The following is a 14,073-nucleotide window of genomic DNA, read 5'->3' as shown; positions in this document are numbered from 1 at the left end:
ATATTACTTAATAAAGTTATTGTTTATTACTTACTTTGTATAGCTCCCTGAGTGTCGACATGTTTGTGTGACATCATGCATCTCGGCAAAATCGGAGTTGAGAATTTCTGCACAAGCCTTCAAGTTATAATTCTGACTTTAAGATGCATTCCATTGCACTTTTCCTAGTAGGAAGTTGTAAAATCCATCTTCCCGAGTTGAATGGAACTTAAAAACCTGATCTGACAATGAATGCTCAAGCTGCCTAATTTACACTTAGAAAAAATTTGAGAATTTGCTACTGACAAGCCATGATCCCTGCTATTATACTGTAACAGCTGTTCCATCCAAAATGTATAATATGTTTCACTTAAAGGCAAACAGCTAGACTGTGATGGGCTTTGATTATAATGAAATAGTTTTGCAAAAAGAGCAAGCCAAATTGTGCTTTTTAATGTCTCAATAGATTAAATGGAATTCTCAGTTTTATTTAATTTAAATATAAGTATATTCTTTCTCATGAATATCTGTGTAGTGAATATCTGTAGCAAAAAAAAAAAAAAACAGCAAGTTCTTGAATGAAAAAACAGGGGTTGTGTGAACTGCTACTCTCGTGCACAGTAGAGCAACAGGCTGTGAAGATTTTCACTTAATAAGTTACATGTCGTTTTGTTTCTCAAAAAAAAAACTAATTTTCTAATGCCTTTAGAACAAGGCTCTAGGGTAAGTTAATAATGACTGAATTTAAATTTTTGGATGAACTATCCTTTTATGATCACTTCTGAAACTCTGGAGAACATACTTTTGAGATTGTAAAGGTCTTTTTCTGCAGGAGAAGCACCAGAGAAGCAGTAGACTTGAGCAAATGTCCCCATTTCATCGCATTGCTGTCTAAGAGCAAGTTTTTATATTATAAAATCTAATTTGTGAGTATAATTTCCTATAGAAATTGTCATATCTTTGATTCTTTCTATCCTCACTGGAAGAGTTAATCCAACATTGTATGTGGAATTAATGGCTGTGTCTCATTTTGACCCATGAAAGTTCAGTTTGTCCTCTTCCTTCACACAGATGTTTCGTGGCTATCTACCATTGCCTTGTGTGAGACTTCTGTGGACACCATCTCTCCAATGAATCAACATTTCTCACTCTCGGCCCAGGATGTGAGTGCCACCTGCTTGGTCTCATCTAAAACAGGATTTTAACCATGGCCTTCAGTGAAGCTCTCCGAACTGGTGTGATCAGCCTCTAGAGCCGCCCACTGTATGAGACCTCTGGGTGTGCTAGAGTGGGAGTTATAACGTTGCAACTCTTTAACATGAGAGCAGCCAGAAGCTCTGCCTGTTTGCCCCCTCTGCTGCTCTGCCTGTGTGTGCTCCAGAGGAGCTATGGAATCCCTTCTCCAACAAGCTCTGTCAGACCCACGCTCACCCACAACCAGACCCAACTGTCTGATGGAGAGAAGAATGCGCACCATCGGCCTAAAAGAGGTTGGATCTGGAATCAGTTCTTCGTTTTGGAAGACCACATTGGACCAGATGCACAGTATGTGGGGAAGGTAAGAGCCCTTTCTTTCATTCTGATTGAGAAGTTATATGGCTGTCCATGCACATGTGTGGGGAACGAGCTAAAAAACAAACAAACTGAGATGTCCTCTCTAGGGTACATTATTGTTTGTTGGACATTGAATGGCACAATTCCACAATAGAGTGGAATTGTGAGCTTTTAAACAGAGATTTTAATATGGATGTGCATCATATTACTACATTGGCATTGAAATCTATTATTTACAATGTCAGTGTGTTCATGTAAGCATGTCATTTTCTTAGAACTGAGTAAAAAGTGTGGAAGACTAATCACAAACAGAATCCATGCGTCTTTGTACAGCATGATTCTTTTTTTCTTTTTAAGAAAATACATTTTTCTTGCAAATTAAAGGCTGACCCGTAACATCCATACCACTAATAAGAGCAAAATTGTTTTGACTCTGGGCTACAGAGAAAATAATAGATCCATAGTGGTTTGTGGTCAGACATAACAATTAGATAATTTTTGGCACTGTATTTCTTTGTCTTGATATACAAGGTTGTAGACAGCTAACATATTCTTATGCTAATCATTATAATGGTGCCTTATATTGTGTGACTCTTGGCTAAATATAAAATACAAGCTTATAATATTCAACAGTAGCACAATAAATTATTTTGAGCCCATTCGGTTCTGTGAAGACTGACAAACTCCAATCTAATGAAACCACTGTGTTTCATGAGTTGGAATAATCCTTGTTGAGACTGACAGCATTTGACATTGACTCAGCAAGGTGAAGGTTAAACTGATGAGTTTATGAAGAAATGGCTGAGCAGTCATCAATTGTCTGCACCTACATCCCACAGGAACTGAGCCAAATGTGCGTGCTGTGTTTCCTCAACATCATATGATAGGTTGCTTCAGATCTTCCTATTTGTGTGTAAAGAGAAACATACACAAATGCTATGCCGATCCTGATCTGTTGAAAATGATGAGACTGTTGCAACATTTTCGCCAGTTACGAGGTGACATGTCCACTGTGTGATGCTGAAATCAAATGTAATTTTCTACCAAATAGATCATGTTTTAAGGTTAATGCTCTATTGAGCTGTAAATCCAGTGTTGTAAGTGAAACTAGAGGCCAGTTGCATAAACATTGCCATTTACTTAAGAATTTGTCTAACAATTAGTCTGAATAACTAAAATCGAACAAGGTCCCAGCTGTCTGTATTAAGACAGTCTAATTTGCATTACATTGTGAGAAATGTAAGACACTGAACGACTTGACAAAATGCCCAATAGTGGGCACTCCAAAACGTTTCCCTTCTCTGAAAATATTTGCATATTAGAAGAATACAGTGCTTCAAAATTAGTTCAAATGAACACATTTTGTGATATTAATGCAGATAATAAAAATATACCAGGAATTTTGTTACATTATAGAAGTCAATGTATTCTTCATAGTCTTCTACAAAGTCTCAATTCAAGCCCTTTTAGCCCTCAATTCAAGCCCCCACTGGCTCAGCTGACAATTATTTTCCATGGCAACATAAAATGTTCACAAAAGTTAGCCTAGTGGTATGCTGTCTTACATTTTGGTCTTAAATTCGACTGATCAATGTTTTTTGTAACTGACTGAAAAATATCAACATTTTAGACAATTGATTTTAAGACTAGTCTAAAACCATTTTATGTAACCGGTCCCAGGGTATTTCATAAATATAACATTTGTTTGGGTGACAAGCACTTTTCACCCAAACAAGTGCTGCTGTATAAGATGTATAAGCACTGCTGTTTCTACAATATGCAAATGTTTGAGAATGTACAAGACAGAGGCTACTAATGTTTTCCCATCAGAACTTTCAGAACTTTTATGAGAAATAAAATGGTTGAAAATAAAATGGTTTTGAACTGTTGCCACAGTTGCTGAAAGGCAAACAATCATATTGTTAGGGGAAATTCCAGCATTAATGATGAGGTAAAAGTGACATTTAACTTCACATTTGCAAGTACTCAGTCATTGCCAGTATATCGAGCCATCTGTATGTATAATAATAAAACTCTGCAGATGCAGTACAGACATGAACTTTTGTGAGTCCACTCTCTGTAAAAACTCTGAATTGAAATGCACAACCTAGAAATAATAATAGTCCCACAATGAAGATAGGGTTGGCACTCCTATGTACGTGTAATATTAAGAACATGTAATATTACATTTTTATTCATTGTAATTTTTAAATTAATGTTTAAAAACCAGCATGACAATTGTAAAAGTGATACTTAAAGTAAATGTTGAGATTGAATTAACCCTTTCATACATACCATCACACATAACTGGGCCCAACAGAGTAGTGTCACACATGTGTTTCTCCAACAGCCAGTTACTTTACAAGCTGCCGGCTTAACCCTTCTGGACAGAGAGAAATTTGTATGAGCTGAATATTTTATGTGAGGCCGCCTTCTCTCCTTTTTCTCCCAATTTGTAATCCCCAATTCCAAATGTTCTCTAAGTCCTCATGGTGGCGTAGTGACTCGCCTCAATCCGGGTGGTGGAGGACAAATCTCAGTTGCCTCCGCATCTGAGACCGTCAATCCACGCATCTTATCACGTGGCTTGTTGAGCGCGTTACCACGGAGACGTATAGCGCGTGGAGGCTTCACGCTATTCTCTGTGGCATCCACACACAACTCACCACGCACCCCACCTAGAGCGAGAACCACACATTATAGTGACCATGAGGAGGTTAGCCCAACATGACCCCTCCCACCCTCACAACTGGGCCAATTGGTTGCTTAGGAAGCCTGACTGGAGTCACTCAGCATGCCCTGAATTCAAACTTGTGACTACAGGTGTGGAAGTCAGCATCTTTACTTGCTGAGCTACCCAGCCCCCCCTTCTTAAACACCTGTGACAGAAATGGGTTGAGGCTCTGAGTTGCCTTCTCACTACACTTTTTTTTCCACACCTTCTACTGTCTGATCCCCCCAGACCTATACATGCCTCAGCATCTTTCCTTCTCTCCACATCAGTGGTCAAAAAACTGGGAACTATGTGGAAGAGGAGCAATATATGGTTAAATGCAAAAAAGTAAATATATAATATATAATTTATTAAATTCCTGTTGTTGTCATTATTATTATTGTTGATTTAACCTTGTTATGTTTTTTAATTTTTTTTGGCCTTCCTCAGTTCCTCCAGGGAAATTATGTAAACAATGTTTTATACTTAAAATTAATATTTTCTCTTAAAGCTTTATTTTGTGTGTTAGATCTTTCCTGCTATGCAATAGGCTACCTTTTGAACTCTGTAACTTTTTTTTTTCATTCAAAATAATATGCTTGTGTTATAAATTAATGACATATCAACCATTTTAAACCACATTTTTTTAAATATGCTCTGGTCAGGATCAGGCACTTAATAATTTCTTTTTTTTGTTTTAATTCTAACCTGATTATTTACACAATGGCTATACAATTAACTGGATGCCTGGTGCCAGCAGGATTTAACCTAACAAATGGAGATAACAGAAATCTAAAATTATGGAGTGTTCAGATTGAGTACAAAATGATAGTTTGCTCAAACCAGCCTTAAAACTAACTTTATTTCTATTTTGTTTTATTTAATTTGTTTATTATTATTATATATATATATATATATATATATATATATATATATATATATATATATATATTTATTTTTTTATGTGAAGGCAAAAAAATAAATACATTAAATGTACATCAGGGGAGATGAAAATGTACTACATAGTAACAATGACACTGGTAAGAAGAACACATTGAAATAGCAATTAAAGTAATGCTAGTTGCATTTTAGTTTTAGACTTTAGTTTTACTACTTTTAGATTTGAGACCCCAGCTTACAATATGTGGAGTGATTGTGCTGTTTGTGTAAAATAATAGTAATCTCAAAATGATATATTTGTTAATTATTGGAATTAATCATAAAATGTAATTACATTTATAAAAATTGGATTAATGTTCAATGCCATCACCTTTATTTAACACAGTTGATACATTTACCTAATTCAACATTGTGGTTTTAGTCTGTTCAATGTGATTTCTGGAGCCATATTTAACTTGTTTCAAAGGATTAAATCACTTTAACCAAGACAAACTTTACAATATAAAAGAAAATGCATAAAATAAAAAATCAGTAAACTATTCGTTAAACTATTAATTTTTATTTATAATTTTTTTTATTTATAATTTTTATTTATAATTTTTATCATTTAAAAAAATGCTGCCTCGGGAAGTATTGCGACACAGATTTTATGGCAGTGATGTCAAATGACCACATGGCTCATGGCCAGTTGCAATATTTGACCTCAGCAAGGAAATGTTATAGCAAATTGTAACGATGCTAGCACTGGCAATTACGAAGACGTGAAGTACCCAAGTACAGTTTATTTACAAACATGCAATCCAAAAATCGTTACCAACAATGTGAACATAAACGTGGCATAGACTTAGCAAGAATAGACATAACGATGTTATCAACATACACATTCAACATTACATATCCAAAAACCTTAACTAACAACGTGAACATAAACATGAACTTGACTTAACATAAATGTGGCATAGATTTGGAATGAATAGACATAATGACGTTCCCAACATACACGTTCAACATTACACAAATACAACTAAACAAATCCAAATTAACAAATGGCCCCCATGAAGCTCTCTGAGACCCCAAACATAAATAATGTAATATTTTACATGCAAGATGTTTAAAATATATTATCAAAATAAACTTATGTTCAGTTCTCATTGTTTCACACTTGAAATGCAAGACTGTTAAACATGCGTGATATGATGAATAGGTCCAAAAGTTTTAATTTTTGATGAAATATAATAACAATGAAAAAAAAAAAAAAAGAGTTCATGCATGGTGTCACAACTTTATAAAGATCCATGTTACCTTGAAAGAGGTTTTGACTACACAAGGATCCAAAAATCTTCATCTGAACTGCCCAATATGTGCCTTCTTATTTTAAATGCCTAATTCAACAATTGAACATTAAAAAATAATAATAATGATGTAAGGTAGACCAGGGCATAAAGCAGTTCAATGGAAAGGAGGAGGCGAGAACTGGCTTGACAATATAAATAATAGTTTATTGAAGAAATAAACCAAAAGACACAAACACACACATACACACACACATAGGACGGACAGCTGCCCGTAAGCATTCTCTCTCTGTCGCACCACTGTCAGCCTTTATCCCTCTCGGAGGCTTGATTAGCCTGATAAGGGGCCGGGTGTGTAAAATCACAACCCGGTCCCGCCCTCCGCCCTGTCACAGGGGACCTGCCATTTAGTAAGCATATTATAAAGCTTTTCAGCTAAATGTAATTAGTAAAAAATTATGAAGCACCAAATAGTTTATGAAAAATAAAAAAACAATGTAAAAGGTGAATTGCATAAATATTAAACCAACAGATACAATTTCAACAGGACAAACTGCCACAATGCAATTGCAACAACTTAACCTGACATATAATAAATATAGCTTTGTCCTGAGAACACAGATCAGAAAAAACAAATCTATACCTTTGCCAGTGTGAATTTATTGTTCTCATTTGTTTTACCCTAGATCTATTAGGAAAATACAAAAATATTGGAATTTTAGTTTGAAGAAAATAAATCACATATCTATACTTATTCTAATTGATGACCGTTTTGAACAACATTTTTGAAATCAACTTAATAAAAAACCTACTGCTGTAGAGAATAATAATTTCTATAATTGGAATTTTGACAAAAAATATAATAGTTTCTGGGATATAGGAACTAGCCCTTGAGTGATAACTTCCCATAAGACCCAGTCTCCCCAATAACATAACTGTGAAATAATATATATTTCAAATATCTGTAAAATAAACTCACATTTACTGCTGTTAAAATTTTTTGCAATAGGTGTGTCAAAAGATTATCTCCAATAGTACCATATTAAACAATTAGGACAAGTCTATGTATATATATATATATATATATATATATATATATATATATATATATATATATAATGTTAAATACTCTACGTTTTTAAGCTATTAAAAGGTGCTTTGTGTCAGAACATGAAGGTTAAATAAAGTTGAACAAGAACTGGACAGTTACTAATTTCACAGATCTGCTCTTATCAATGTACCCCCGAGCAAAACACCACAGGCTAAACTAGTGGAGACTAGTTGTCCAATTAATCTTTTGTAATATGAAGCCAAATGGGAAATATTATTTTTTATTTTCTTCCATAATAATTTTCTACATGTGTCCTACAGTAGTAAAGCATTCATTGCAAGAATCATAGAAGTGAAACATATGTGGCATTCATAGGTTACTGATTGTCTTCTACATAATAGCAAGTGAAGTTTTGGACTGAGCAAGAAATGCACTCTCTCAAGGGGTTTGATTCAGCTGCTATTTGATTTATTATACTCTTCTCTTTTATATTCAATAAATGATGTGGAAATGTTGCCAGCAAGCACTTCGTCACTCCTTTAGTTTGGAAAAAAGAAAATATTTGTGTATTTTGCCTAGCAGATACCATTTGTTTGTTATGCTGTAGATTATTGCTGTGGTAAATATGCTTCCCTTCCATGTGTTTTCCTCGGAAAGGCGCGCACACACACACACACACACACACACACACACACACACACACACACACACACACACACACACACACACACACACAGCTTAAGCTTTGAAATCTCTAATAGAGAGCTACCAAGCTGCTGGCTCTCTGAAAAGTCTCTTTCTCTGTTAATCTCTTTAGCAGCAGACTGGTAGCTCAATTTAGTGTGAATGTGTGATAAATGGTCAACAGTATAGAAGAGAGGGTCTACAGTGAAGTACACATTGCAATTGAGGAAGACAGGACACAGAGTTAGAGATCTAGTTCACTGCAGTGGTGTTCAACTGTCCAAAGTCACTCTGAATGATGAATCTCTGTCATCACAGCTTTAAGATGAAAGATTACATTAAACCACTCACCTCCCTCTCACTAATGGCAAATCACCAAACTCAGTGCCACCCCTGCATGCTTCCTTATTCTGACGTGAAGGGCTCTTGGTGCAGTGTAAAATTGACCTTTCCATCAGCACGCCAGCTTTAATTTGTGGTTAGCAGCGGATGCTGAGCCCTGATTTAATCAGATCTTTTCTTTCTTGTAGCGTTGGCAGTTTATCAAGTCCGGCATAGGCAACCTAGGCTCTCAGGTCTGCAGTAACAGTAACTACAAACCCTGTGTCATACAAATTCAGGTTGAGAGACATGTCTGCTGTAATATTTTACTTATATATTCTTTCAGAGCATTGTTAATGTAGGCATTGTTATGAATATTGATGCAGCTGTCAGAATGAGGCCAGTCTGTGAACGAAGTGAGACACCTCTAATGAGGGGCTTGTTTGACAATATGGGGTAATGTTTCTTCAAAGTCTCATTTAGACACACACACACACTTTAAAGATCATTTCAGTAGAATTCTCAACTGAATTCATAATAGGTACTCTACAGGGGTGGAAAGAATACTGAAAAATAATACTTAAGTAAAAATACTGTTACTTCTTAAAAAATGTTGTTTGAGTAGAGTAAAAGTACCTGTTCTAAAAACTACTCATGTAAGAGTAAAAGAGTAGCTCATTTAAAAGTACTGTATGAAACAATTACATTAAAATTAAAATTATTTTCTTTAATGCCAACTGAGAGAGTTATTTTTGAGCATAAAACATGTTCAAAACAAGTCAAGTGGTTTTTATTGTCGTTCAACCATATACAGTTAGTACAGTACACAGTGAAACGAGACAACGTTCCTCCAGGACCATGGTACTACATAAAACAACATTTGGACAAACACAGAACCACATGAGACTAGACAGACTAAATAACATACCTATATAAAAAGTGCATGCGCAAACGTGTGCAAAAAGTACGGGACAGTACATTAAATTAATAAAAATGAAAAGGACAATAGGCACAGTGAGAGACAGTGCAGCGCCAACCAGTACACAGTAGTGCAAAAAGATGACAGTTTCTAAAAATGCCAAATGTAAACATAACATACTATGAGATTGTGTTCTATGGACATAGCAGTTATTGAGGTAGCAGCCAGGTATAAAGTGACAATAATTAAAGTGCAACTCGGGACACGTGTGGGTGTGTGTCAGACCAGTCTCTGAGTATTGAGGAGTCTGATGGCTTGGGGGAAGAAGCTGTTGCACAGTCTGGCTTTGTGTGAGGGGTGTGTGGGGTCATCCACAATGCTGGTTGCTTTGCGGATGCAGTGTTTTTTGTAAATTTCTTTAATGGAGGGAAGGGAGACCCCGATGATCTTCTCAGCTGTCCTCACTATCCTCTGCAGGGCTTTGCAGTCGGAAACGGTGCATGTCCCAAACCAGGCATTGATGCAGCTGCTCAGGATGCTCTCAATAGTCCCTGTATAGAATGTATTGAGGATGGGGGGTGGGAGATGTGCTTTCCTCAGCCTTCGAAGAAAGTAGAGACGCTGCTGGTTTTTCTTGGCAATAGAGCTGGTGTTGAAGGACCAGGTGAGGTTCTCCGCCAGGTGAACACCAAGGAATTTGGTGCTCTTGACGATCTCCACAGAGGAGCCGTCGATGTTCAGCGGAGAGCTGTCACCCTGTGCTCTCCTAAAGTCAACAACCATCTCTTTTGTTTTGTACACATTCAGAGACAGGTTTTTAGCTCTACACCAGTCCGTTAGCCGCTGCATCTCCTCTCTGTATGCTGACTCGTCGTTCTTGCTGTTGAGACCCACCACAGTCGTGTCATCGGCAAACTTAATGAGCAGAGTCAGCAGAGTGAACAGCAGTGGACTGAGCACACAGCCCTGGGGGCCCCAGTGCTCAGTTTGGTGGTGGTTGAGATGCTGTTCCGGACTGACTGAGGTCTCCCAGTCAGGAAGTCCAGGATCCAGTTGCAGAGTGAGGTGTCCAGGCCCAGCAGGTTCAGCATTCCAATCAGGTGCTGAGGAATGCTTGTGTTGAATGCTGAGCTGAAGTCTATGAACAGCATTCGAATGTATGAGTCCTTTTTATCTAGGCGGGTGAGGGCCAGATGGAGGGTGGTGGAGATGGCCTCGTCTGTTGAACGGTTGGGACGATACGCAAACTGCAGTGGGTCTAGTGAGGGGGGCAGCTGGGTCAACATGTGCCTCAAACAATGCAAGGAATGCAAAAAAAAAAAAAAAAAAACACTAAAAAAGCACAATAGAGGCAGTAGAGAAGTTGTTTGGTACAGGGATCACATTGGGCTTTAAAGGTACAATTCACATAAAATTTTAATTCTCTCATCATTTAGTCACCCTTATGCCATCCCGGATATGAAGACTTTCTTTCTTCAGCAGAATACAAATGAAGATTTTTAGAAGAATATCTCAGCCCTTTTGGTACATACAATGCCAGTGAATGGGTTCCAAAATTTTGAAGCATAAAAATCACATAAGTCAGCATAAAATGTTCCCAATCCATGTGAATCCATTGGTTAAATCCATGTCTTCAGAAGAGATATGATAGGTTGGGTGAGAAACAGATCAATATTTAAGTTCATTTTTACTTTAAATTCTCCTCCCTGCTCATTCAATCTCCACCTTCACTTTCACTTTCTTCTTTTATTTTTGGTGCTTCACATTCTTCATGCATATCACCATCTACATATGAAGTGTATTTGATAGTTTACGTGTGTACCCGACTTAGCGCACAAACATTAGCCGCCTGTTAATCAAAAAGCACGTAGCTATAGATGTCAGGAAATAAAAAGGCAATCTTTTATATTTTATCTACCGTAGATCAACCAACCAATGGTGCTCTTGCAATCATGATCAATGTAATGAACACCACTGGTCTAGATGTAGAATATAGGCTAAGTGTAGAAAATTACATCATGATATCGAGGACATCTCTCTCTCTTTTTTTTTCATTTAAACATCAAGATTGTTTTATCACCCAACCCTATTGATAACATTGCCTTAATCTCTCACATCAACCCAATAAACTCAGTGATAGATAGATTACATTTATGTACTAAATTAGAGGCAGGATTAATGCTGATATGCATTTGGCTTGAGCAAGTTAAACTCACATGACACAGTCAAGCAATTGGAGTTTTTCAATGCGAAAAGCCATTTCAGGTGTGGCCATGATGTTCAGGTGTTGAAAATGTGTTTGAGGCATCCTCCACATCCATAACCGTTGGCGCCAGATCTACAGTTGCCGTGCAAGTTTTTACGTGTGATTTGATTTGACGGGAGTCACGAGACTCTCCCTAGCCAATCATGTTGATAGATAAAAATACAATTTATTTGTATTAAAAAGTATTTGTAATCCATTACTTTACACCCCTGGTATTCTAATGCATCTAAATGCTATAAATGCATCACTTTAGTATCAAAATAAAATGTCATAGAGCTCAGTCTCAATGAAGCTGTCATGAATCCCGCCTCTGTAGATCCTTTCATTCACCACCAGAAAGCTCCATCATCTGAGTTTTGACTTTAACTCTATGAACTCCATTTCCCATAATACCTGGCTCTAATTACCTGCTCACCTGTTCCTCATATACTCAGCTACGTAAGTCTCACTCTCACACGTTATCATTGCGAAGTCTTGTTTTGCACTGGCTACCATTTCTGAGATTTATTTGTATTTACTGCCTAACCTGTGTATGATCCTGTACTGTTACCCTGTCTTGACCCTTTGCTGCCTACATACTGTTATTACTGAGTTTACCTTGATATTACCTGTGATTGCCTGCACTGACCTCTTGCCTATTTTGTGACTATCCCTCTGATTTACATCGGACACTGCTATTGCTGGTGATTGACCCCTGCCTGTATATTACAATGTTTACTGTTAATAAAGCTGCACATGGATCCCAACTCCACTGACTCATCATTACGGAAGACTTTGCCAACTACCGATCCAGCAGCTTTACTGCAACTCACCACTGAGGTCTCAGCGCAAGCGAATGTGCTGGCCAAAAGGCTTTGCAAAGCCTCTGTTTACCAATACCAAACCCATCAGCTTCTTCATCCAATCCAGTGACTCACCCGGTCTCACCTAGCACATTCACCGCAAACCCATGCCTTGCCTTCCCTGAGAAATTAGATGGGTCACCAGCCAAATGTAAGGGATTTCTGCTCCAATGTTCTCTGTTCCTTAACCAGCAACCCGCACTATACCCCACTGATGAGAGTCGCATTTCCTTTGTTTGTTCACTGCTCACTGGTAAAACTTTTCACACTGGTGTGGAACAGTGACCAAACAACATTCCCTTCATTCAGTTGCTTCCTCCAACGATTTGGCGCTGTGTTCAAACATCCAGAGGAAGACAATGCTGGAGATCAGCTACTATCCCTCCATCATGGTAATGCTCCCGCCACAGAATATGCTCTCAACTTTCGTACTCTCCCTGCTCAAACCATGTGGGTGGAAGACACTTTGACGCTGGTGTTTCTTAAGGGACTGAACTTAGAGCTTAAATCAGAGCTGGCATGTTGTGATGAGGATAAGTCTTTGTATCAGTTCATTGAATTGACTATATGTATTGATATTCTCCTCCAAGCATGTAAACCCAAAACCTACTACCACTGCATTTAACCTGACAAACACATGTACATTGCACACACCCACCTTACGTCAATGGAGAGAGGATCACGAGCCAGTCTCGAACCCGGGTCTCTGTTGAGGGAGTGGTACTGACTATCCAACTACCTCCTCATTGTTCCTGTGATTTTGCCATAGAACTATTACCTGGTTCCTCACCTCCACGAGGCAGAAACTTCTCCTTGTCTAAACCTGAGTCCGAGGCCTTGAAATCATATATTGAGGAGAAAATGGCCAAGGGATTTATCCGACCCTCCACTTCACCTGCATCAGCCGGTTTCTTCTTCATGAGTAAAATAGAAGGAGGGCTTTGCTCATACATTGATTATCGTGGTCTCAATAAAATAATTCTAAAGTTTCGTTATCCCCTGCCTTTGGTACCAGCTACACTTGAACAACTCTGCACTGCCAAGTATTTCACCAAACTCTATCTTCGCAGTGCTTACAATCTCATCTGTATTCGTGAGAGGGATGAGTGGATGACAGCTATTTCAACCAGCACCGGTCATTATGAATACGGGTCATGCCTTTTAGATTAGCCAACAGTCCTTCAGTGTTCTAGGCATGTCTTCCGTGATCTACTGAATCAAGGGGTAATCATATACATTGACGACATCCTAATCTACACTAACTCTTATGAGGAGCATTTCAAACACGTCTGGGCTGTTCTCCAATGCCTCATCGCCCATTAACTGTATGCCAAGGCTGAGAAATGTGAGTTCCATAAGACCTCAGTGTCATTTCTTGGATATGTCATCAGACGAGAGGGTGTAGCAGTGGATGGTGCTAAGGTGAGAGCCGTTTTGAAATGGCCACAACCTACCATATTAAAAGAATTACAGAGTTTCCTGCATTTTGCCAATTTCTACAGGCGCTTCATAAGAGGTTTCAATACTGTGGCCGCACCTTTGACGTCTATGT

The 14,073-nt window shown here is 37.9% G+C and overlaps 1 protein-coding gene across 1 annotated transcript in view; it reads left to right on the top strand.

Annotated features, from left to right (window-relative positions):
- The window catches only part of LOC127644780 (cadherin-18-like), an 81,351-nt gene that overhangs the window by 8,527 nt on the left and 58,751 nt on the right, over positions 1–14,073 (top strand). The window contains exon 2 of the mRNA XM_052128159.1: positions 1,051–1,537. Coding sequence (XP_051984119.1) covers positions 1,298–1,537 — 240 coding nt within the window. The 5' untranslated portion in view covers positions 1,051–1,297. The remainder of the gene's footprint in view (positions 1–1,050; positions 1,538–14,073) is intronic.

Source organism: Xyrauchen texanus, chromosome 6 (assembly GCF_025860055.1).
Source record: "Xyrauchen texanus isolate HMW12.3.18 chromosome 6, RBS_HiC_50CHRs, whole genome shotgun sequence".
NCBI lineage: Eukaryota > Metazoa > Chordata > Actinopteri > Cypriniformes > Catostomidae > Xyrauchen > Xyrauchen texanus.
The sequence above is the reverse complement of the archived record's forward strand: the minus strand, read 5'-3'. Positions and strand labels throughout refer to the sequence as shown.